The sequence below is a fragment of the Lepidochelys kempii genome, chromosome 2 (assembly GCF_965140285.1).
Source record: "Lepidochelys kempii isolate rLepKem1 chromosome 2, rLepKem1.hap1, whole genome shotgun sequence".
Lineage (NCBI taxonomy): Eukaryota > Metazoa > Chordata > Testudines > Cheloniidae > Lepidochelys > Lepidochelys kempii.
In genome coordinates, this window is record NC_136381.1 from 255188628 (window position 1) to 255210538 (window position 21911).

The 21911-nt window shown below is 45.3% G+C and overlaps 1 protein-coding gene across 8 annotated transcripts in view; it reads left to right on the forward strand.

Moving 5' to 3' along the window:
- The first annotated feature begins 955 nt into the window (after positions 1-955).
- PRKAG2 (protein kinase AMP-activated non-catalytic subunit gamma 2) overlaps positions 956-21911 on the forward strand; it is a 379638-nt gene continuing 358682 nt past the window's right edge. For 3 of the 8 annotated variants that reach the window (XR_012157633.2, XM_073334621.2, XM_073334620.2), the window contains exon 1: positions 956-2479. Coding sequence is in view for 4 of the 8 variants with exons in the window: in XM_073334621.2 (XP_073190722.1) it covers positions 2378-2479 (102 nt within the window). In the remaining 4 variants the exon portion in view is untranslated. The remainder of the gene's footprint in view (positions 2480-21911) is intronic. The other 5 variants (XR_012157635.2, XR_012157636.2, XR_012157634.2 and 2 more) reach the window with 3 other exon arrangements.

Sequence of the window (21911 nt, forward strand, 5' to 3'; positions counted from 1 at the left end):
GGTGGCGGCGTTCCTGCTGAAAGCCTCAGGCAGCTAATTGTGGGGCTCCCTCTGTTAGCCCCAAGGATAGAATTGCCAGGAATCCGGTTTTTGACCGGAATGCCCAGTCAAAAAGGGACCCTGGTGGCTCTGGTCAGCACTGCTGACCGGGCCGTTAAAAATCTGGTTGGAGGTGCAGGCAGGCTCCCTACCTGGCTCTGTGCAGCTCCTGGGAAACTGACAGCATCTCCCTCTCCCTCTGGCCCTTAGGCAGAGGGATGCCCAAAGGGCTCTGCGCGCTCCCCCTGCCCCCAGCAACAGCTCAGCAACTCCCAGTGGCCAGGAACAGCAGCCAATGGGAGCTGAGGGGGCGGCACCTACAGGTGCAAGTGGAGCACAGAGCCACATGGTTGCACCTCTGCCTAGGAGTTGGAGAGAGATGTTGCTGCTTCCTGCAAGCTGCCTGAGGTAAGCACTGTCCAGAACCAGCACACTGAACCCCCTCTGGTGTCCCAGCCCTGAGCCCCCTCCTGCACTCTGAACCCCTTGGCCCTAGCCTGGAGCCCCCTCCTGCATCTCAAACCCCAACCCCACCCCAGAGCCCACACCCGCAGCCCTCGCCCCCTGCATCTCAACCCACTGCCCCAGCCTGGATCCCCCTCCCACGCCCTAACCCCTCATTTCTGGGCCCCCCCGTAGCCCCCTCAACCCCCTTCCTCAGCCCGGAGCCCTGTCCTGCACCCCAAACCCCTCATCTCTGGCCCCACCCCAGAGCCTGCACCCCCAGCTGGAGCCCTCCAACCCCCTGTCCCAGCCCAGTGAAAATGAGCGCGTGAGCAAGGGTGGGGGAGACCGAGCGACAGAGGGAGGGGGTGAGGGAGGGAGTGGGAGGTGGGGCCTCAGAGAAAGGGCGGTGCAGGGGGCGGGGCAAAGGTGTTTGCTTGTCTGCAAATAGAAAGTTGGCGACCGGAGCCCCAAGGGGCTAACTGTGGGGTTCCCGCTGTCAGCCCCAGGCAGGTAACTGCGGGGCGCTCTCCGTCAGCCCCGGTGTGTCCGGAGCACCGCGCTGCGAGGCCGGGCGCACCCGCTACACCGAGTGTGGCAGGCGCGTTGCTGGGGGCCGTGGTCATCGCCACCTACTGGCCCTCTGTGGTCATTGCAGCGATGAGGTGGTGGTTAGTGATACAAATTGCGCAACAACTGTGTTGATGGCTCCTGGAAGCAGGGGGTGGTGAGAGCCGCCCGTCGGCCAGACTCAGGAGGAGTAAGGGGGTGTGTACAGGGTGCCTTTTGCAGGCTGTGGGTTGATGGCGCTGGAGAACATAATCCCCGTCTCGTGTTTCCGGCATGCCCGAGAAATCCCAGGGAGTGGGGTTCGCCTAGGGGGCGGGGCGGGGAAGAACGTCGCTGTTTCTTTTTCTTTTTCTATGTGAAATCCAGCCAGTCCCTCGTGCATCAGCAATTGCAAACTAGCAACAGCCTTCACAGCCCCCCTCCCAAACACTCGCTAGGTCGCCGTCAGATCATGAATTATTAGGGAAGAGTTCTGGACTGGAGCAAATGTGCTTTTGGAGATGCCCGGGAGACAGACGCATGTAAAGGGGAGCAGTGTCAGATCGGGGAGAAAGTATTTTATGATTCGCTGCACTTCCTGTTAAGCGCAGCCTCTTGTTTTCAGCAGAGCCAGATTGCAAGCAGCATTTGCAACTCCTCCTTCTCAAGGCCGGGTGCTGCCTCCTTGAAGTCCCTGATTATCATCAGTCCTGCCTGGGATTCCGGCTTCCAGCAGGAAAGGGGAACCACATTGCAATGTTTGTTTGCACCACCGCCTTCTCCAGGCCTGCGTGAGTTTCTCGTAGCTCTGGCCCTGCTGAGGCTGCACGGAGGAAGAAGTCGCATTTCAGGGAGCGCTTGCACCGCCTCCTGTTTGACAGAGAGGGACGGACCTAGTCGCAGGATCCGGACTCCAGGGATTGTATTTATTTGCAAACGGTGTCGAGCTCAACTTTTGCACCTTCCTCTTTCTCCCCAGGGCACGTGTAATGGGGGACACGTCACTTTGCTGTGCAAAGGGAAGGAAACTTTCTCACCCACCAAGAGTCTCCGGATATTTTTGAACGGGCGGAAGAGTTATAAACTGAACCGCAATTTTAAGGATGTCTCATGATTTTGCTCTTGGAAAAGACGGGGGCCCCTAGCAACTTTCCCAGCCCCCATTTAAAAAACCGCAGCTGGAGAAACTCCTCCCTTCCCCTTTGGTTCCCCCACCCCCTTTCTCCCCAGTTCCTGAGGGTTTGAAAACAAGCCCAGATTGGCTGCTGGTGGCGGACAGTGGTGGGAGGTGGAAGAGGAGCCTTGCTGGGGAGCCATCCTCTGGAGTGACGCCTTGTTGAGCGGGATGGGAAGCACTGCCATGGACACCAAGAAGAAAGATGCTTCCAGCAGCGGCAGCAGGAAAGGCTCCAGCCAGAGGAGACGCATGTTGCGAGTGCACATCCCGGTCAGTGCCTCTGCGCCGTCCCTGCCTCCCTCCCTCCCTCCTCCTCCTCCTCCTGGTGGCGGTGACAGGGCTGCAGCCACTGCGGTCCGCACGCTGCAGCGCGGGCAGCACACGCGCCTCCTGTCATGGGGCTGGGGGGGGGGGTGTTTCTCCTGGGCAGCGTGGACACCTCATGCCATTTCGCAGCAACAGGTTGGGTGGGGGGGGGCGTGGTAAAGAAAGGTGCACGCGCCTCCTGGCCTTTTGCAGCAGGAGAGGGTCTGGGGGTTCAGCGTGCGGCGGTGCCTGCTTCTTCTGTCACTTAGCAACAGCGTGGGGGGGCGGGGGATGGAGAAGAAGAGCCCCCTGCCCGCTTCTGGCATTCAGCAGCAAGAGCTGGGGCGCGTGGGGAAGCGGCTGCCGTTGAGCGCGTGCTCGGGCGTTCGGCACGGCACGCGCGGGTGGCCGGGGGGCGGCCTGCCCGCCGCGCAGGCTCCCGCCCCCTGGCAGCGGCAGCCCCAACGGAGTGGGGCCGGCGGGTGGGTGGGTGCGCGCGCGCCCTACGGAGCCGATTTCGAACAGGCCGGAGTCCGTGTGCAGCCAGCCTTCACACGGGGGGGGCAGGAGGAGGGTCCCACCTGCGACCCTGCCCAAAGACGGGCAGTGTCACGCCTCAGGGACGGCTCCCCTCTGACCAGATTGCATGAGGGGCTGAGGGCTTTGCCCTTTGCTGGAGAGAGGCTGCTGCAAATTGGGTTGGCAAGGTCTGCACCTGAGAAGAATAAGTCTAGCAGTTATAAGTGGTATATTTTGTTAGCGGGTGAACCGCTTTTGGGGGCGGGGGCAGTGCATGCATTGTGTGAGCCTGTGTATGGACCAGGCGAATAGCAGCTAGTGGGGGGGAGAGGTGTGGCCCCTGGACCAGGTAGACCCCGAGGTGGGGGGCGGAGAGAGCTGTTCCCTGTGTGGTTGCTGTAGCTGTGTTGGTCCCAGGATATTAGAGAGACAGCGTGGGTGAGGTAGTATCTTTTGTTGGGCCAACTTCAGTTGGTGAGAGAGACAAGCTTTCAAGCCACACTAGCTGAAGTTGAGCCAATAAAAGATATAACTTCACCCCCCTCCCCCAGAGAAGAGGAGGTACAGTTTGGTGCTGGGCTAGCGCTGGGGAGGGAGGACTGGATCCCTCCACCTCTTCCCTTTCACGCACTAACCAGACCCAGCCCAGCTGCATGCAGAGTGCCAGGCTTGCAGTGTGTGACTGGGCAAAGGGAGAGGACAGCATGCACTGCACTAACTGCTCCCTTCATTTAGCCAAGTGATTTGTTTGACACAGTTCTAAGAGGGTTTGATATTTCATGTGCAGTGCTGTACAGTCTGAGTGTATTTTAACTAGAGGTGAGCTCAAAGCAGTATGCTGGCCTGAACGTGCCCAAACTTCGGCACTTGGACCTGTCTCTTCAGTGAGACTGAATTGGAGCCTTTAATCTGAAGCCCTGAAACACTAATTCAGAGCTGGATTTCCAGGAGGTTGATAGCTCAGAAGCCTCTTAGTTGTTTATCAAAGCAACCTATTGCAGGAATGGTAGGTGCAGAGGAATGGTTATACTAGAACAGAGAAGTGTACAGATTGGCAGGAAACGGTTTTCGTATCCCATGAAAATTTGCATAATTTAAAAATGTCTCCAGTTCCATATGGGGATGAAACTGAGACTTTTTGAAAATTTAGAGCAAGAGGTTGATTCTCTTCCCCCCCCCCCCCATAACCAGGTGGGTAAACTGAGACCTTTTAACATTTTTGTGTGTGCTAGTCCCAGATTCAATAGCCTGGTGGTTAGGGCCCTGACTTGAAAGGTGGGAGACCAGGCTCAAGTCCCTGCTGTAGTGACTATTTAATTATTTATGCCAAGTGGAAAAGCTCCCACAGGTGAGATTGTGAGTGTCTCACCCCACAATAGCTTGGTGGTCAGGGCACTCACTGGGCATGTGGCAGACTCAGGTTCAAGGCCCTGCTGCAGAGCCGGGACTTGAACCTGTTCTCCCACATGCTACATGAATGCCTTAACCATGGGGTTATTAGCTGTTTTGGGCTGGGGTCATTTGCTCACTCTGTTACCTGATGTTTCATTCTGGACTTATGAAACTTTTGTCAAAATCAGTTATTTCCCGCAAAAAGTTAGTTTTGATTAATCATTTTCCAGCGTAAAACCCTTTTATCAAATTCCGGACCAGCAGGCCGTCCAGCCTCCTGTCTGAGAGTGGCCAGTAGCAGCTGATTCAGACGAAGGTGCAAGAAACTCTGTAATAGGCGGGCAGTATAGAATAACTTGCTCAGAGGGTCATTTTTCCCTAATGTCCAATAGTTAGAGGTTGGCTTATACGCTGAAGCTGGAGAGTTTATCCCTTTCAAAACTTTGTCAGTATATTCTTGTTATTTATATAAATCTTCATTCCTTTTTTGGAATTCACCACTCTTGGCTGTGGTGCTTCTAGCAATGAGTTTCAGAGTTCCTGCTCCTCCTGCTGAGGGGTCTAGATTTTGCTCCAGCTGTCCAGTGGAAGGAGGCAGTGTGAGCACGTCCCTTCCAGGCCAACAGGAAATCATTAGCTAACTTTATTTCTATGCTTTTTGGTTGTTTTTTTCCCCCCATGGAAAAACAAGCAAATGCAAACATGTAGGGCATACTGAATGCTGTGGTATAAAACAAAGGAGACTTTTTAATGGGAAGAATTAGTTCTGTAGAATTCCTTTGTCTCTCTGAAGTGGAACATGAGCCCAGTAGTGTGAGTAAAACTTTCAACCCTACAGTGTGTTAGTGTGCTCAAAATTAGGCCCCCCTCATCTAACATGGGTGTCTCCAATGTGTCCATCATGATAGTGTCTAGGCACCAATCTCTGCCACAGCACCAGTAATACAACTTCAATCTGATGATCTCAAAATGCCTTACAAACATTGAACACCCCAGTGTGGTCGTAATTATCCTAATTTTATACATGGAGGAATAGAGACATGACGGGATTAAGTGACTTTTCCAAATCTGAGTGTCTTTGGCAGAGCCAAGAATAGAACCCGAATGTTCTGGCTTCTAGTCAGGGGTGTGCACAAGGGGGGGCAAGCAGGGGCAAAGCCCCCCCAATAATAGTTGGGGCCAAGGGCATAGAACTTCTCCAGCCCTAGGGACGCAAAGGCAGGGAAGAGCGAGCTCCTGTCAGGGGATGGGGCAGAGGAAAGAGTGAGCTCCTGCTGGGACAGTGATGGGCAGCGAGGTCCTCCCAGTGCCAGGTGGGGAGAGGGGAGAGTGAGTTCCTTGGGGGACAGGGGGAGGGCCCAGAATGTGCCTCTCCAAAAGGGGTGAAATTTAAATTCCTGCACATGCCCCTGCTTCTAGTTCTCTTTCTTAATCACAAAGTTCATCTTCTTCCCCAGGGTTGCCTCAGTCTTGTCCTAGAGGAACAAATTCATTGTCTGTGTTTGTTAAGTTCGTGGCCTCTTTGCTGTGCCTGCTTTGTAAGTTGCCACCTGGACAGTGGTAGATACTTGCACATATGCCACTAAGGGCACATCTACATGGGGATAAAAGCCCCCTAGTACAGCTGTGGCTGGCCTGAGTCAGCTGATCTGTGATTGTGGGGCTTGGGCTGCGGGACTAAAAATTGCTGTGTAGACATTTAGGCTCAGGCTGGAGCTGGAGCTGTGGGACCCTCCACCCTCGTTTGAGCTTCAGCCTGAGCCAGAACATCTACACAGCAGTATTTCAGCCCTGGAGCCTGAGCTCTGCAAGCCAGAGTCCGCTGACCCAGGCCAGCTGTGGGTTTTTTATCACCGTGTAGACAATCAGATTCGGGTCTGATCTTGCTCTCAGTGAAGTCAGTAACTATTTTGCTGTTTGCTCATTTGGGAGCAATTCAAGACTTAAAAATTAACAAAGACCTGATCTCTTCCCCCCACCCTGAACCAATAGACACCTTTCCTCTTTCTGCAGAGTTGAGGTCTATAGTATTTCTAAAATGGGTCATAATTTTTCAGATTTGGTGGTATTTTTCAGTAGTTTTTTATCTTCTGTTGTAATTGCAATACACCTTTTGTTATACTCCTCACTTGACAGTGGAATTTTCATTTGGAAAGATTAATTTAGACTTTTTTTTTTCTGTTTCATAACATTTTCTTGGCTGTTTTGGAGCATCATTCCTATTATTTCAGTGGTGCCTGTCAGTGCTGCTGTAGTTGTCAAGGGAGCTTTCATCAGACAGAAATTTTTATTTTGCTCATCCTCGTCTTCTGTGTCTTGCTGTGAGGTTGTGTTTATTGCTCAGACATTTAATTCTTGCTCATTGAGATTGTCAGATTAGGGGCAACAAGGGGAAGACTAAGGAGGTGTGAACAGAAAGTGAAATAAAAGAGAGTGTAATTTTAAGAGAAAGTATTGAGAGAGAAATCCACACAAGAAATAAAGTTGATTTGGTTGGGAGTCAGTGATACTTTCTAGTCCTACAGTGGGGGTGTATCCGTGCCACTTGAAAGACTTGACCTAGAAAAAGTTGACAAGCTTTGATGAAAAGCACAGAAGACTTTAAAAAAAAAAAAGAAAATTAGGTGTGAGGAGAAAACCAAAGATATTAGTTGTGCCTGAATGGAAGGTGTAAATGTTCTCCTTCTTTCTCATTGTTTCCTTTTTTAGGGGTTGAATACAGTGGGAACAAATTGATCAGTGTTAAAGAGGCCATTTTGTTGTGGCTCACAACCCAAGGTGGGAATTTCAAGCAAGAATGGAGGGTTGGGGGCAGAATTGTAGGACATAATAGAAAAGTCTGACAAACTTTCTTTCTGAAACAGTGCTTTCTGTGCTGAATCTCCCCCTTCTGCACAAGTGAAGCATTTGCATTGTGACACCCAAATCTTGCTCTTGGGAAGGTTGGCAGTCTGCTGAGTTCCTGTAAACTGGATGCTCCCATCACCTGCTAAACTGATTTGTGGTAGTCCAAGATAAACCTCATATCATTAGATTCTCTAGCATGGCAGAGTGAGGCGCTAGTTGCTAAATCACTGGCCTGTGCTCAGTGAACTTACTCCTTGCAATTACCCAAGTGATTTATAATGACAGACTAGTAATTGAGCTAGACCATAGGAGCCAATATGAGATACATTAAGAGGCGAAATCTGCTCCTCCCTTTCATAGCACCACTTTCTGAAATCTTGAAGATACTTTCTATACATTTAAAGTAGAGATGGCTTCAAGTGAAATCCCAGGTCTGAATGTCCCCCTTGTATGCCAAAGTTCAGACACAGATCTCAATTTTGTGGCTGTTGCTCATCTCTAATGTAGATATTTTAGCTTTTACAGAGTTTCCTTTTAAAACATTAGAAGGCAACAGAATTAGTAATAATACAAATTGAAAACCTATCTTGCTTGGTACATATTTTAAAAGCACTGTCGTCTCCATTCTAAGGCTAGATGCAATTGTCTGCTGACTCAAAGCTCTTAGCAGAGAGATCAATACTTTCCTTTTGTAATCTTCTTACAGAATTGTTCTGTTGGAATACGTTAAAAATTGTCATTGTAACTTCATCTCACTGCAAACGGGATAGATTCTGCTCTCAGTTACTTTGAATGTACACTAAATGTAATGAAGAGTGGAATCTGTCCCAAGATCGTCACCTGAGCCCCACTGCAGCCCCCAATGAGTGGGAATTGCAGCTATTTAGCACTTTTGTGTATTAGACCTAAATATGTTAGAAGGTGATAGTGAAAAATTTCATTGTTCCTTTGTGTACAGTAATCAGTGAGGCCAAAATATCTGTCCAATGAAGTGGTTATTGCCACTTGTCCTCCTGCCCTGACAGAAAGGTTGGTGTAGTGATATTTATAGGTTGGTGTAGTGATATATTCCCACTTGGGAAAGGTCTCTTAATAATAGCTGTGGAGACAACAGACCTTTTTTATGCACAGAACAGATGTAGTATGGGCAGCAGCTCTCCACGGTTTCCCACATTTCTTCCTCATAGTGCTTCTGTTCTGAAGGAGCCATCTCTAGGAGCAGATTTAATGCTGTACCTATGCCTGTTGTCGTGTAGAGACCCTGGGGCGGATCCTCAGATGGTGTAAATTCTCTTCGTTTCGTGGACTTCAGTGGCATTATGACAACTTACACCAACCGAGGATCTCTCCCTCCATCTCTTGCTTTCCATTATAGCAAAGCAGTGAGTGGTTGCTTAGTTCATAAACGTTTGCAGTGTTGTAGCGGTGTTGGACCCAGGATATGAGAGAGACAGGGTGGGTGAAATAATATCTTTTATTGGACCCACTTCTGTTGGTGAAAGAGACACGTTTCTGTGGTACACAGAGCTCATTCTGACATAAACAGAATGACATAAGCTCATTCTGAGCTCTGTGTAGCTCGAAAGCTTGTCTCTTTCACCAACAGAGGTTGATCCAATAAAAGATATTATCTCACCCACCTAGTGTTTCTCCAGTTAATAAATCACATTCATAAAATGATTCTTCCTTTCCAGTATCGTATAATATACTTTGTTTTGCCAGATGACTGCTGGGTTGGACAAGGAGAGGACTACACTCCATTCTTGGAGTTACTTGTGACAGCAACAGATGGAAGTGCTAAGTTGTGAATTTTTCCAGAGGAGCTAATGAGGGACTCTGCTACCTGTGTGACCCTGGAGCACAAACTTATCTGGAAAGACTTTCTTTCAGCAGGGAGAGGAGAGGGAAGTGTCTCCCTAAAATGGAATCTGGAACTGTCCCTGTGTCTTCTTCATGAGACCCAGAAAACAATGTGTCCCAAACTTCTACCTTCTTGCAATTTTGAAATCAGATCTCCCTTAATGGACTAAAGAGTTGAGGAAGGTGAGGAGAAGCCCTGGAACTTTCACAATGAAATCTGAAAGCTCCTGTGCATCAGATAAAAAGGATTAGCAACTGCAGTTACAGTAGGTAGGAGAAAAATGACAAGGGCTCTCAATCTTTATGCTTCTTGACATTCCACAAGCTGATCACCAGCTAGGTTTATGGAAAAATACAGTTGCTCCTTTCAACCACCTCCTCTCTCTCCCAGTTTGCACTTCTGATATGCCCTGCCCCCTCCCTCCTTCCTTCCCTCCCTGTCCCCTGCAGCTCCTGTGGGCTGTAGACCAGCAGGAAGGAGGTGAATTGCATCAGAAGAGTAGGCCATGGGCATGGAAGAACCAAGGAGGGGGTGGAAGCTGAGCAGAAGCATGGAACATGAGGCTGTTGACCATGTTGTGTTAATCATTTGGAGATGTGGGAGGTGGGAGAAGCTCTGTATGTTTGTGGAGAGAACAGGAGTGGGACAGGAACTGCTGAAAGGTAGAGGGAGAAGAGGAATGAATTCTTTATAGTTCCTTGCCTGAGAGGTATATGTGTCTTAATGGAGCTAAGGGTTAAATCATTGCATTATAATTACTGCTATGCAGCATGTAAGGTTATTTACTGTTTTGTTTTTTTTTAAGAGAATACGTATTAGTAAGAAAGTGATATCCTGCAGATATAGAAAGACTCTGCTTATGTGGATGGCTCTGTGGATGAGGGGAAAGCAGTGGACGTGTTGTTCCTTGACTTTAGCAAAGCTTTTGACACAGTCTCCCACAGTATTCTTGCCAGCAAGTTAAAGAAGTATGGGCTGGATGAATGGACTATAAGGTGGATAGAAAGCTGGCTAGATTGTCGGGCTCAACGGGTAGTGATCAATGGCTCCATGTCTAGTTGGCAGCTAGTATCAAGTGGAGTGCCCCAAGGGTCGGTCCTGGGGCCGGTTTTGTTCAATATCTTCCTTAATGATCTAGAGGATGGTGTGGATTGCACCCTCAGCAAGTTTGCAGATGACGCTAAACTGGGAGGAGAGGTAGATACGCTGGAGGGTAGGGATAGGTTATAGAGGGTTCTAGACAAATTAGAGGATTGGGCCAAAAGAAATCTGATGAGGTTCAACAAGGACAAGTGCAGAGTCCTGCACTTAGGACGGAAGAATCCCATGCACCACTACAGACTAGGGACCAAATGTCTCGGCAGCAGTTCTGCGGAAAAGAACCTAGGGTTTACTGTAGACGAGAAGCTGGATATGAGTCAACAGTGTGCCCTTGTTGCCAAGAAGGCCAATGGCATTTTGGGCTGTATAAGTAGGGGCATTGCCAGCAGATTGAGGGACGTGATCGTTCCCCTCTATTCGACATTGGTGAGGCCTCATCTGGAGTACTGTGTCCAGTTTTGGGCCCCACACTACAAGAAGGATGTGGAAAAATTGGAAAGAGTCCAGCGGAGGGCAACAAAAATGATTAGGGGACTGGAACACATGAGTTATGAGGAGAGGCTGAGGGAACTGGGATTGTTTAGTCTGCGGAAGAGAAGAATGAGGGGGGATGTGATAGCTGCTTTCAACTACCTGAAAGGGGGTTCCAAAGAGGATGGCTCTAGACTGTTCTCAGTGGTAGCAGATGACAGAACAAGGAGTAATGGTCTCAAGTTGCAGTGGGGGGAGGTTTAGGTTGGATATTAGGAAAAACTTTTTCACTAGGAGGGTGGTGAAACTCTGGAATGCGTTACGTAGGGAGGTGGTGGAATCTCCTTCCTTAGAAGTTCTTAAGGTCAGGCTTGACAAAGCCCTGGCTGGGATGATTTAGTTGGGGATTGGTCCTTCTTTGAGCAGGGGGTTGGACTAGATGACCTCCTGAGGTCCCTTCCAACCCTGATATTCTATGATTCTATGTGTCCTTCTTGCCAGTAGGTATAGACAGTGATGCTGAAGTTTTGAGGGTCAGGTCTACTTGGAAAAGTGACTGTAAAAATGGCATGATGGAGCATTATGTTTGTCTCAATGACAAAGATGCTTCCCCCCACCTCCCAGCCCTGAGATATGAGAGACAATATGTATTTTCTTTTTCATGAATCGTTTCCAGTAATAAATATTCCATGGGCTAATATTGTGCACTTAGTAACACCTGTGTGGCCCGTGGACTTCAAATTATGTCAACTGTTACTCCTGTGCAGCCACACTACCTTCAAGGGAGCTATACAGATGTAACCGAGAGAATTTTACAAGAATTTGCTGACATGTGGGGAGGCTTAAGAATCCAGCTTGTACCCCTCTGTGCTGGTTCTACAGGGCTAAGAGGAGTAAAAAGTAGCCAAAGCTTTACTGGCATGGAAGTCAGTAAAGCTGATTCTGGATACATATGCTGAACAGATCTGTTGAGTAAGGTACTGTTTAACATAGTCACTTTTCAGACTAAAACTGCATTTATACCAGAAGGTGCCCCATGCCTCGCGTGCCATGAAAGACAATGCAGAGATGGTTGTGGGAGAAATGGAGCATCAAGGTTGCTGGGGAAGAGAGCACTGTGGTAAGAGACAAGGCCTGACAGGTGGGGAGGGGCAGAGCAATGCAGGACTGTGAAGGCAAAAGAACAAGACTTTTGAACTTGATGTCCTTGAATGGAATATATTTTGCACATGATGGAAAGAAAAAGAGGCCTTATATAGACAGATAGTGGTGGTTTGGCTGCATGATACTGTGTGGCCATTGAACTGTTTCTAGTAATCGTAATGTGTGGAAACAATTTTGGCATGGCAATTTCTGCTGCTGTGTCTGATTGATATGTTTACTCTTAAGGTGGACAATAGAGGAAAGAATTCTAGACTGCAGCTATTCACACGTTCTCAGTATCTGGAGTATAATGCTTCAATTTAATTAATGCTAACTTGTATAATAGTGCATTCTCTAAATCAGGGATTCTCTAATTTCATTGCACCATGACCCCCTTCTGACAGCAGCAATTACTTCACGACCAGAGGAGGGGGGACCGAAGCCTGAGCCTGCCCGAGCTTGCTGCCCTGGGTTGGGGGGAGGCAAAGCCAGAGCTCGAGCCCCACGCAGGGGACTATATCCTGAACCCCACCACCCATGGCTGAAGACCTTGGGTTTTGGGTTCAGCCCTGGGTAGTGGGGCTTGGGCTTTGGCCCTGGGCCCCAGCAAGTCTAAGCCAACCGTGGCGACCCCATTAAAATTGGGTTGCAACCCACTTTGGGGTCCCAACCTGCAGTTTGAGAGCTGCTGCTCTAAATTATGTGAAATATTTTGATATGAATTCTATATAGTGTGGGAGCTTTGTTTTGTTTGTAGAGAACCAAAATGCAATCCACATTTTTTGTTATTATCCTTAATTATGACACTTAAAGTTTAGCTTTATAACGTAGTGTCTAGGGTTTTTTACATTGCTATATAATTTAGAATGGCAATTTACATTAGGTAGAGTTGGTGTAATGGGAAGTATAACAGATTTGTTGCAGCATATATTTCAGGTTGTCAGCTATACCTTACAGACGTACACACATACACACAGATTTGACATTCCAGCAGTAGGGAGCAATGGTACATATATGCATTACCTACAGTGTTATGAAAAACCAGACATGGTAATTAATTTACATAGCACTAGGAAAGCTTTAGATACTTTACAGGCAACTTTTCAAGCAAGCATGCTATTAGTGCTGTGTAAATAATAAAATTGCTCTTGATCTTCCAGCAGTTCCAAACCTGAGGAGAGGAAGGATAAACCAGTGGTTAAAGTGCTAGCCTAGGACATGGGATGCTTTGGTTCAATTCTCTGCTTTGCCTCAGTCTTCCTGTATGGCCTTGGGTAGATCAGTCACTCTGTGCCTCAGTTCCCCATCTATTAAATGGGCATAGTAATACTTTCCTACCTCATGGAGGTGTTGTGAGGATAAATACACTAACAATTATGAAATGTTGTGATGCTACAGTAATGCGGACCTTATAAGTACCTAAGGTCCCTGCTCTGGAAAGCCTGAATAGACAACATACAGATGAAGGATGGGGAGCAACAGCAAGCCAAGTGGTAGAGTAAAGGTGTTATCACATGCCATAGTGGTTCCCCAGTTTTTGTCCAAACGGGGGGAATATATTTGAGTGAGCTTATGAATTCCATTTGTGTTTTGTGAATGCCTATTGTAATTCAGCTTCTGTTTTGATCATAATCTGTAGTGTGGCTTTGAGCATTTATTTTGATAGTGGGAACTTGACACTTAGTGGGGAAGCTGTATCTGGGAAGCTGTGACAGGGCCATCAAGGGCCATCTGCATTGAATGGCTCTCCCCTGGTGAAATAGGGGGATTTCTGGATTCTTTACAGGGAAACTGGTGGGGGTGGAGGGAGAAGAGGCCTGGATGCTCCCCTTCCCTCTGTGTGATGGTCTAAGAAAAGCACATGGATGGGAGAGCTACAGTTGCTCCACTTGACTAAACAGGTACAGCGTCTCTTTTAAAAAGGGGTGCTTCTCTAAGCAGAGGTAGCAATTTAATCACTAGAAACAGAAGGCACAGGTGGAGGGAGTGGAAGCAGGAGGGACTTTGCCACCTTTAAAAGATTTGGACCAAACCCATGGACGCGCAGATGAGGGTAAAGATCAGACTAAAGGAGTTGGATTCAGCAGTTTGTTTTCCATAGATCTGTAACTCCTGTCTGCTTTTTAAAGAGAAAAGTGTGTGTGTGTTTTTAAGAAATTCTTTTGCTAAGCCATTGTTGCTGTGCTTTACTGTCACGTTGCCCCTGAAGGGTGTAAGTAGGAACTCAGAGCTCCTACAGTCAGGTGGACTCTAGGAGGGATATGTCAAATCAACTGGGGACTTGGGAGGGCTGAGTCACTGGTTCAGGGGTCTGGGCAGTCAGACTTCAGGGTCCCACTCTTCATGAAGGATGTCAGACCTACGGTTTGCTCCTGGGTAGTGTACCTGGGTGACCCAAAGCTAAGAATGGTGATCAGTCAGTACCCAGACCCTGGAAGTTTAGCAACACTTCTTCAAAGAGTGTTTCAGCCACTGGGATGCAGCTTTCATCTTGCTTTAGTATTCCCTCTGGAACAGAAGATTGTTGGAGTGGGATTTGCTGCTGTTGAGTGCGTATTAATCAAAGTGTCTGTGATGGAAATGGGAACTAAATGATGTGGCCTGTGGAAAGGTAGCTCAGGCTGGAAAGGAGAAGATGAGGCAGAGGATTAGGAACTTTTAAAATCATCACTCCAGCCATCTGACTCTGTGCTCTAGTTACTGCCTGGGGCTGGGAAGGTATATACCTTGCGTTGGTGAATGGTTGAGGGCTCAGGTACTCCACCCCTCAAATGGGGAAAAAAAAGTTCCCTGTAAACTTTCCATTGTTTTAATGTTGTAGCTAATGAAATATTAACTACTTTTAATGTAGCCATATGCTACCGTGACTGCTATGTCTCTGCACCTACAGTCCTCAACCAAGGCTGGGGCTCCAGTGTGCTAGGTGCATATATCAATGTATAGGTGTATATAAACACAGTAGGACAGCTCACCTGAAGAGCTTCAAATCTCCATAGACACTACAGAGAAGAGGTAGGACAAAGGAAGTATGGTTATCCCCATTTTACAGATGGGGAATAGAGAGATTAAGTGACCTGCCTCATGTCATGCAAAGAGTCTGGGATGGCAATGGGAATTGAACCTAGATCTCCTGAGTAGTCTCCATTGCCTTAACCACAAGACCATTTTCCCTCCTTGTATAGCTTTCCACCCATAGGTCTCTCATGCAGGCCCAGTTTTGGCTGGTAACAACTTGACTGAAAGTTGTTAACATCTGTTTGATAGTATATGTGAAATCAATTGTTGATACCAGTTTAGTTCCCTGTGGATAGGTGTCCACAACACACAAACCACCACAGTAGTTAGGACTGTTATAGGTTTTCTGGTCAGAGGGACCAAGCATGGAATGGTGGCCGCACCTCCAGAGGTGATGCCACTAGGGCAGGTTTGAGGAATACAGGTGAGGCAGTGTGGTGAACCTTGTGTGATTACTGCACACTCCATGGGGTCTGCTGTAGGACACACCAATGTTTTTTGTTCCGAATCCCTGGTAGCCCAACAGGCAACTTACTTGAGGGAAGTGTTCTAAGGTAGATCATCTGCTAGACCTTCATAGATTCTCGCATCCTGTGTGTCCCACTCAGCACTTCCAACTGCCTTCAAACCACCACACTCCTCCCAGGGTCCCCAGACACCCAGCCGCTGTAACCAACTCTTTGCTGATTGTCCTCCTATCTGCCACAGAATCTCACCTTCGCCTTGCCCCGCCCCTGACCAATAGCAGTCCAGTGCGGGAGATTCATCAGACTTCCGCTGGTGTCTGTCCTGTACCTGCTCTGTGGGGAGGTGATTTCAGCCTCCTGATCTGTCAAGCTGACATCGTGCACAAACACTGAACTCATATACAAAGGGGGCTGGGAGGTAAAAAGGTGACCAGTACTCTGCTCAGCTAGTCCAAGGTAAAGCTAATACTAGTTTAAGAACTAGTTTATTCAAATAGAATCTAATTATACACTTTTTTTTTTTAGAATCGCTTTATGCATCTTTGAGTTATTCAGGGGCACGAGGGCACATGCCAGTGTTTTTCCTTACGATGTTATGCCCGTAATTCAGCATTCAAAAAAAATTATTTCAGTTCTTTTATCTGTGTGGTGTATTTAAAGAGTCCCGGATCCTTGAACTCCTTCAGACCTGTGCAACCAACTTCATCGGCATGCAAAAATACTATTAATTTAAATCTTTTATTGGGATTTTTAACTTTGAAATACTGAAAAGGGTAAAAAGTAAAGAGGAAACATCTTATCTAAGAACATAAGTTAGTGTCTTTACTTTGCCTCATAATAAACTTACTTTCTTTGTGGGCTGTGTGGTCTTGCCACATGGAAATGGAATTCACTTTACATTGCATGATGTCTAGGTTAGGTTATTGTTAACCTCGGACAAGGTGCTTGGTGTTGTACAAATACAAGGACAAATTCTGCCACCTGGAATCACAGGAGTAGTGCTTTACTCTGCAGGTAGTTTCAGTGAAAGCAAAAGGATAATATGTGGAAAAAAAGGGAATTGTTCAACATCAGCAAGGATGGTAGAACTGAGCCCAAAGATGGAACCATGGTCCCTGCTTGGATGAGTTCAGTTTCAGGGCCTGATCTTGCAGACACTTACCCACATGAGCAACTTGACTCATATGAGTGGTTCTGTTTCTCTGGGTATGCATGTATCTTTAGTGGAACATCTTAGGTTTGGAGAGATGAAAAGAGGTTAAGGGATGAAAAATTTAAGAAATGCTTGTTGCTAAAACCATTCAGCTTGACTTGTCTGCAGAATATAGTGTTTCAAAGGAAAAAAAGTGACAAAGGTTAAAAGCTGCACATGTGCCACAAAAGTTGGGTAGCTATCTTGAAACTTAAGATTGGTTATGTAATAAATATCCTGTATTGTGTGTGTATAAAATACATTCAAAACAAAAAATGTTAAAACAATGTTCAGATTGCAAAGTCAAGAATTCAGAAGTTAGGCAATGTCAGAATTAAGGCTGCCCATGCCCTATTGGGTGTATGCATTATGATATTTTTTAATTACATTATTGCACTACAGGACCCATGCCTCTTTCAGGATGCTCTGGGAATGTGACAGAATTGTGTAGTGAATGAAGCTGTCTGTAGGACTGCTTCAGGCAAAAATCTTGTCCAGCTCCACCCAATTGGGTAGGTGATATATTGCTATCTTTTAAAAGTAAATGGGCGTTGAATATACTCAGACACTGTATTGTAGGGTGGATTGATTTAAATCAGAGTGATTTAAATTACTAATTTTAATCATGATTTAAATCAGCAAGCAGGATTTAAACCATTGCTTTTTAGTTATTTTCCTAAAGAAAGATTGATTCTCATTGGTTACCAAACCAAATTTAGTGTAAATTTGCAAATCAGCAATGGTGTTTCTTTGTGCTAACTGGGAGGATATGCTATAACCTTTATTTAAGCAATTATATAGCTGAACTCTTTACTAGATTATTCATTTTTTACTTGCAATTTGTGTCAAGCTCTATTTGGATGGAAATTCAAATTTAAATTAAAAATGTTTTTTGTTCCTGGTTACATAAGAAAAAAATTATCAAAATACGTTTTGCATTTAATACTAACGGATTTAATAAACAAAGGAAATATTATTTGTAGTTAATTAATTGAGCTGATTGTTTCTTGTTACCGTGGCCTTCAAGATTTTAAAACTAGTAATTCTCATTCTCTCATACCTAGTCTTTGTTCATAGATTGGAGGAAGAAAACAAACTTTCCTGCTTTTTCCACTCCCTTTGAATGTGGTAGTCATTGAATTGATGTAGTTGGATACACTGAACTGAAAAAAAAAACAAACAAATTCTCTCTGCATCTGCAGAAGAGTCTACTGCTGTCAAGCTGGCTGAGCACTTCAGCCAACTCAGGGTTCAGGTGCTTAGCCATTGACTTCCACTGGTTCAGTGGTTTGACTTTCTTTAAAACTTGGCAGCAAATATGAACTGTTTAATATTATTTTTGCATTTAATTTAAATAATTTTAGGTTTCAGCATAGGTTGTCAATTTCAAATTTAATTTTAAATCGTTTTATAACCTGCATATAATTTCAATTAAAATATCTGATTTTTTGCTTTAAAAATGGATTTTATCCACCCTGGTGTATTGAATAATCTTAATGGGAGACAGCCTAATGAATAAGATACCAGAAGAAAGGATATAAAACTGAAGTATGGGTTTAAAACATATTTTGGCTTTTTGGATTTTCCAGGAGCTAATGTCCGCTTTTCTTGTGGGCTGAAGGCTGATTCATGTCACAAATAATTATTGTGGTGGGCTTGAACTTTTCTGGGCCCTGTGAGGAGAGTTAATGCTTTTTGGGCTCTCCTTGAACTGCCAAGAGCTAGTGGGATGACTTAGCTCTTTGTCTTTCTGTGTACATGTGTGTAGATTGGCGAAGCAATGACAGCTAAGGGAGGATGCATACATTTATAATTTTTAAAGGTTGTTAACACTAGTGAGGGAGAGGAATTATTTAGAGTGGTACCTAGGGTATAACTAATAGGAATGGGAAAACTTGAGCAGAATATCATGGGAATCTGTGGAATAGTTTTTCCAAAGGAAGTCGTAAAAACTTATTGCTCTGGACTTTAAAAACAAGACTGATAAAACAATAAAAATGTACTGTTAGGAACAATCCAATCTTGACGGAGAAATGAACTAGATGATCTAAGAGCTCTTTTCCATCTCCAGCTTCTGTGGTTCTTTAAGAGCTCAGAAGCTTTGTCCACTTAGTTTGATTAATTTTGAAAAATGTGGTAAGGATACAAAACAGTATTGGTATTGTCCGTGTGTGTGTGAGAGAGAATTAATTGTGTCCTGTGCACAACTATTTATAACAAATTGAATGCATACTTGTGTATGTTACAGGATGGTAAATTGTGCATGCTGGAGGGGAGTGAGCAGCAATGGGATATACAACATTGGAACAAGTTCTGGAGCTGTGGTGTATTTCAGATCCTTTGCATGAAAATGTTTCCTTCTAAAGTAAAAACAGGATTTAGATTTTGGTTGTTCTAAAGTTAATTTACATTTAAAATCCTGTTGTTTTAATGGCATAAAACCAGCAGAAGAGCTAGTTGACTCAGTAAACATAGCTTTATTCTGATGGTTTTTTTATTAAACAACAAAAACTTTCAGTAGTTTAAAATTCTAGTCTTTTGGCCAGTGTCCCGAGAGATTAAGGACACTTTAAAATGTATAAATCCCACTGCTCTGGGTACCTACTGCTGTCAGATCCCCATCTGGTAAATTGGACTAACCTCCTTGTTCTTTGGTTTTCTCTGTTTCCCTACATACAACTGTTGTTGTAGAAGGATTCTAAGTCTTGTCATGTCAAATATTGCATGGTCTTCAGAGCTCACTAGGGGGAGAGAAATGTCTGGGAACAGCGAGAACAGGCACAGCCAGTCATTTCCGCTAATTGTTGATGAGGACTATGGAATACAAAAGCGTGAGAAGGGGGAGGGAATAGAAATGTGTCTTGGTGTGGAAATTGCTGTGTAAAAACAAATATGCTCAGGCTTGCTGGTTGGGTAGCTGACATACTGCAACGGATAACTGCTGTGACAGGAATACTCTGCTTTGGATGTGTGTAAGCCCCAGCCAGAGGACTTTAGTGGTGTTGTAGCTTTTTGGGTTTTGTTTTGTTTTGTATTGCTTCAGAGACTGTTTCGTCACTTGCCTTCCTTCTCTTGGTTATTAAGGGACTTGGTCTGTAAGGATAAAGAACTGTAGTGGCCATTGAGGTGTGTTACTTGAGGTAGCTCCAGAAACACCCCTAAGAAGTTTTTGGCCCTATTTATATGGTACTGCCCCCTAAATACTGGAAATAGGAAGTTTGAAGTGTGTTAACTATTAATTTACCGGGGTGGTAAGAGTCTGTTCTGTCTTGAAAATAAACTCTGTTGGAGGCATTGGGTTGAATTTTAAATGTGCAGGTAAATGTATTTCCTGTGGTGCCTTTTAAGCCAGAGTATTCCAAAGTGCTCGGCAAATTCATAAACGTACAGCAGAACTGAAGTGTAGCCACCTCGAAGGTGGAGGGGGAGGATCAACTGGTGCATTGCTCAGTGAGGGGGAAGGTATGCAGATGTCATTTCTTTAGCACCAGTTCTTCTTGCCCATTTCAACAACAACATAGGTGACTGGCCAGTTCACTGTGAAGATAACCTTACTGTGCATGCAAGTAAAATTCCTGTTGACTTCAGTGGTGCAGGTTCAGGGCCTTAATAAGCATTCTGGGTAAAATCTGAGTAGCTTCAGAATGTAATTTTTCAAATGTTCCAAACATGGTTAAATCAAAACCTGTTTTTTCTTCTGGGACATCCCTCTTCCATGAGGACGGTTTCCATCTATTTCACCTTGCAACCTTCATTTTTTTCCAAAAAGAAAAAATAAGTCACAAGATTTTTTTTTAATAAAAATTCATAATGGAAAACGTAATTTTCATCCCAGTCTCATTGCACCTAAAAATGGCTGAACATTTGTTCGCTTAAATATTAAAAGGGGTTGCGGGTGTGGGAATGGAACAATCTATCTTCAGAGGGAGACCAAGAATGGAAAAAATGTAGCCTGAAATGTAAAAACTTTATAATGTAATGAGTGATTGGAGACTGGAATAGAATGAAAATATTATTCAGCTTTAGCTACAGAGGGAAAGTGACCAGTGGTGTCCTATTATAAATCAATTAGATGAAGGGATCACAGTCTTGTAAGAGTCTAGCAAAAAAAGACAAAAGACACAATCCATCTGCATGACACTAGATAATTCAGCTGCCTGTAGGATTTTTTTTACTCACTACTAAAATGTAGGCACTTCTGGATTGGAATGTGTCAGCTGCAGTTGATGATCAATACAATGCAACATAATTGGTGAAAATCCAAATGCTTAAATCATCCATTTACTAAATAAATCTGAAATGCCTCTCTTACTGAACCAGAAATTATTCTTTTATGGAGGCTACACAAAGAGGAAATTGCCAGGAAAAGACACTGATTTGTTGATTCAGTAATGGTCCTGTCGTTACTAAGTTGATTATGTCAGTGCAGTTTCTTTCCCTCTCAGACAAATATTAGAGCTAACTGATTTGTAGACATGGTCTGAATGTGCTGCAATGGATCTTAAATGCAGGATGGTGCTAGAGTTGAGGAAGCTGGAAAACTGTTCACTGGTAGAAATGAGATGCTGTTGACAGTGCTGATAGCTGTGCAGGAGAGTGAGAATGGAGAGGAGCAGGTGGATCAACATTTTCCTTTTTTATTTAAAAATGTGACGTGAATTACGTACTGGTGAAAAGTGCCATGCTGATTCATCGTGAGCAGTGGCAATGCAAGCTTCCTCACAGTGCCCCATCATGGTGCTTCAATCCTGAGAGGCTGTTTCAGTCTCCGGGAGACTGACAGCAGAGGTATGCATGGCAGTGGTGTAGAAACCTGCACAGCTGGCATGGGACTGAGAACCTACCTTATTTCATACATGGCATCAAACCATCAGAGGGCGGTAACAGCTTTCAGTTACTGCTGACTAAGGCTGGATTTGGACAAGCAGCCCAGAGATAGTAGGATCCCAGTCCTGTTACTGGTTCCTTGAGCCATCCAGTCCCCACATCAGATTGCTTTTTAATTTTTGTATTGAACTTTTCTTGTTCTGTAGCTTTGTGAATGGCGTTAGTCAGACCCACTGTATCACACACAGAAAGAATATTCTATTGACCAGAACCTTCCAGCTAAAGCAGTAGTTGCTATCACCAGAACTACTAAAACATTAATATAATAATCAATCAGGTGCAAAAAAATACATGTTGCATCTTCATTCTTTTTTTTTTTTTTTTAAACAAACATTAAGCTTCCTGCCACCCTTATGAGATGTGTGTTAAGGCCAGAATTTTTAATATGGTCCGCTAATTTAGGATGCCAAATTTGAGACATCCACAACTCCAGCCAACTTCAGTAGGAGCTACAGCACCTCAGATAAGCAGCACCTGCGATCTCAGCTTTGGTACCTAAAA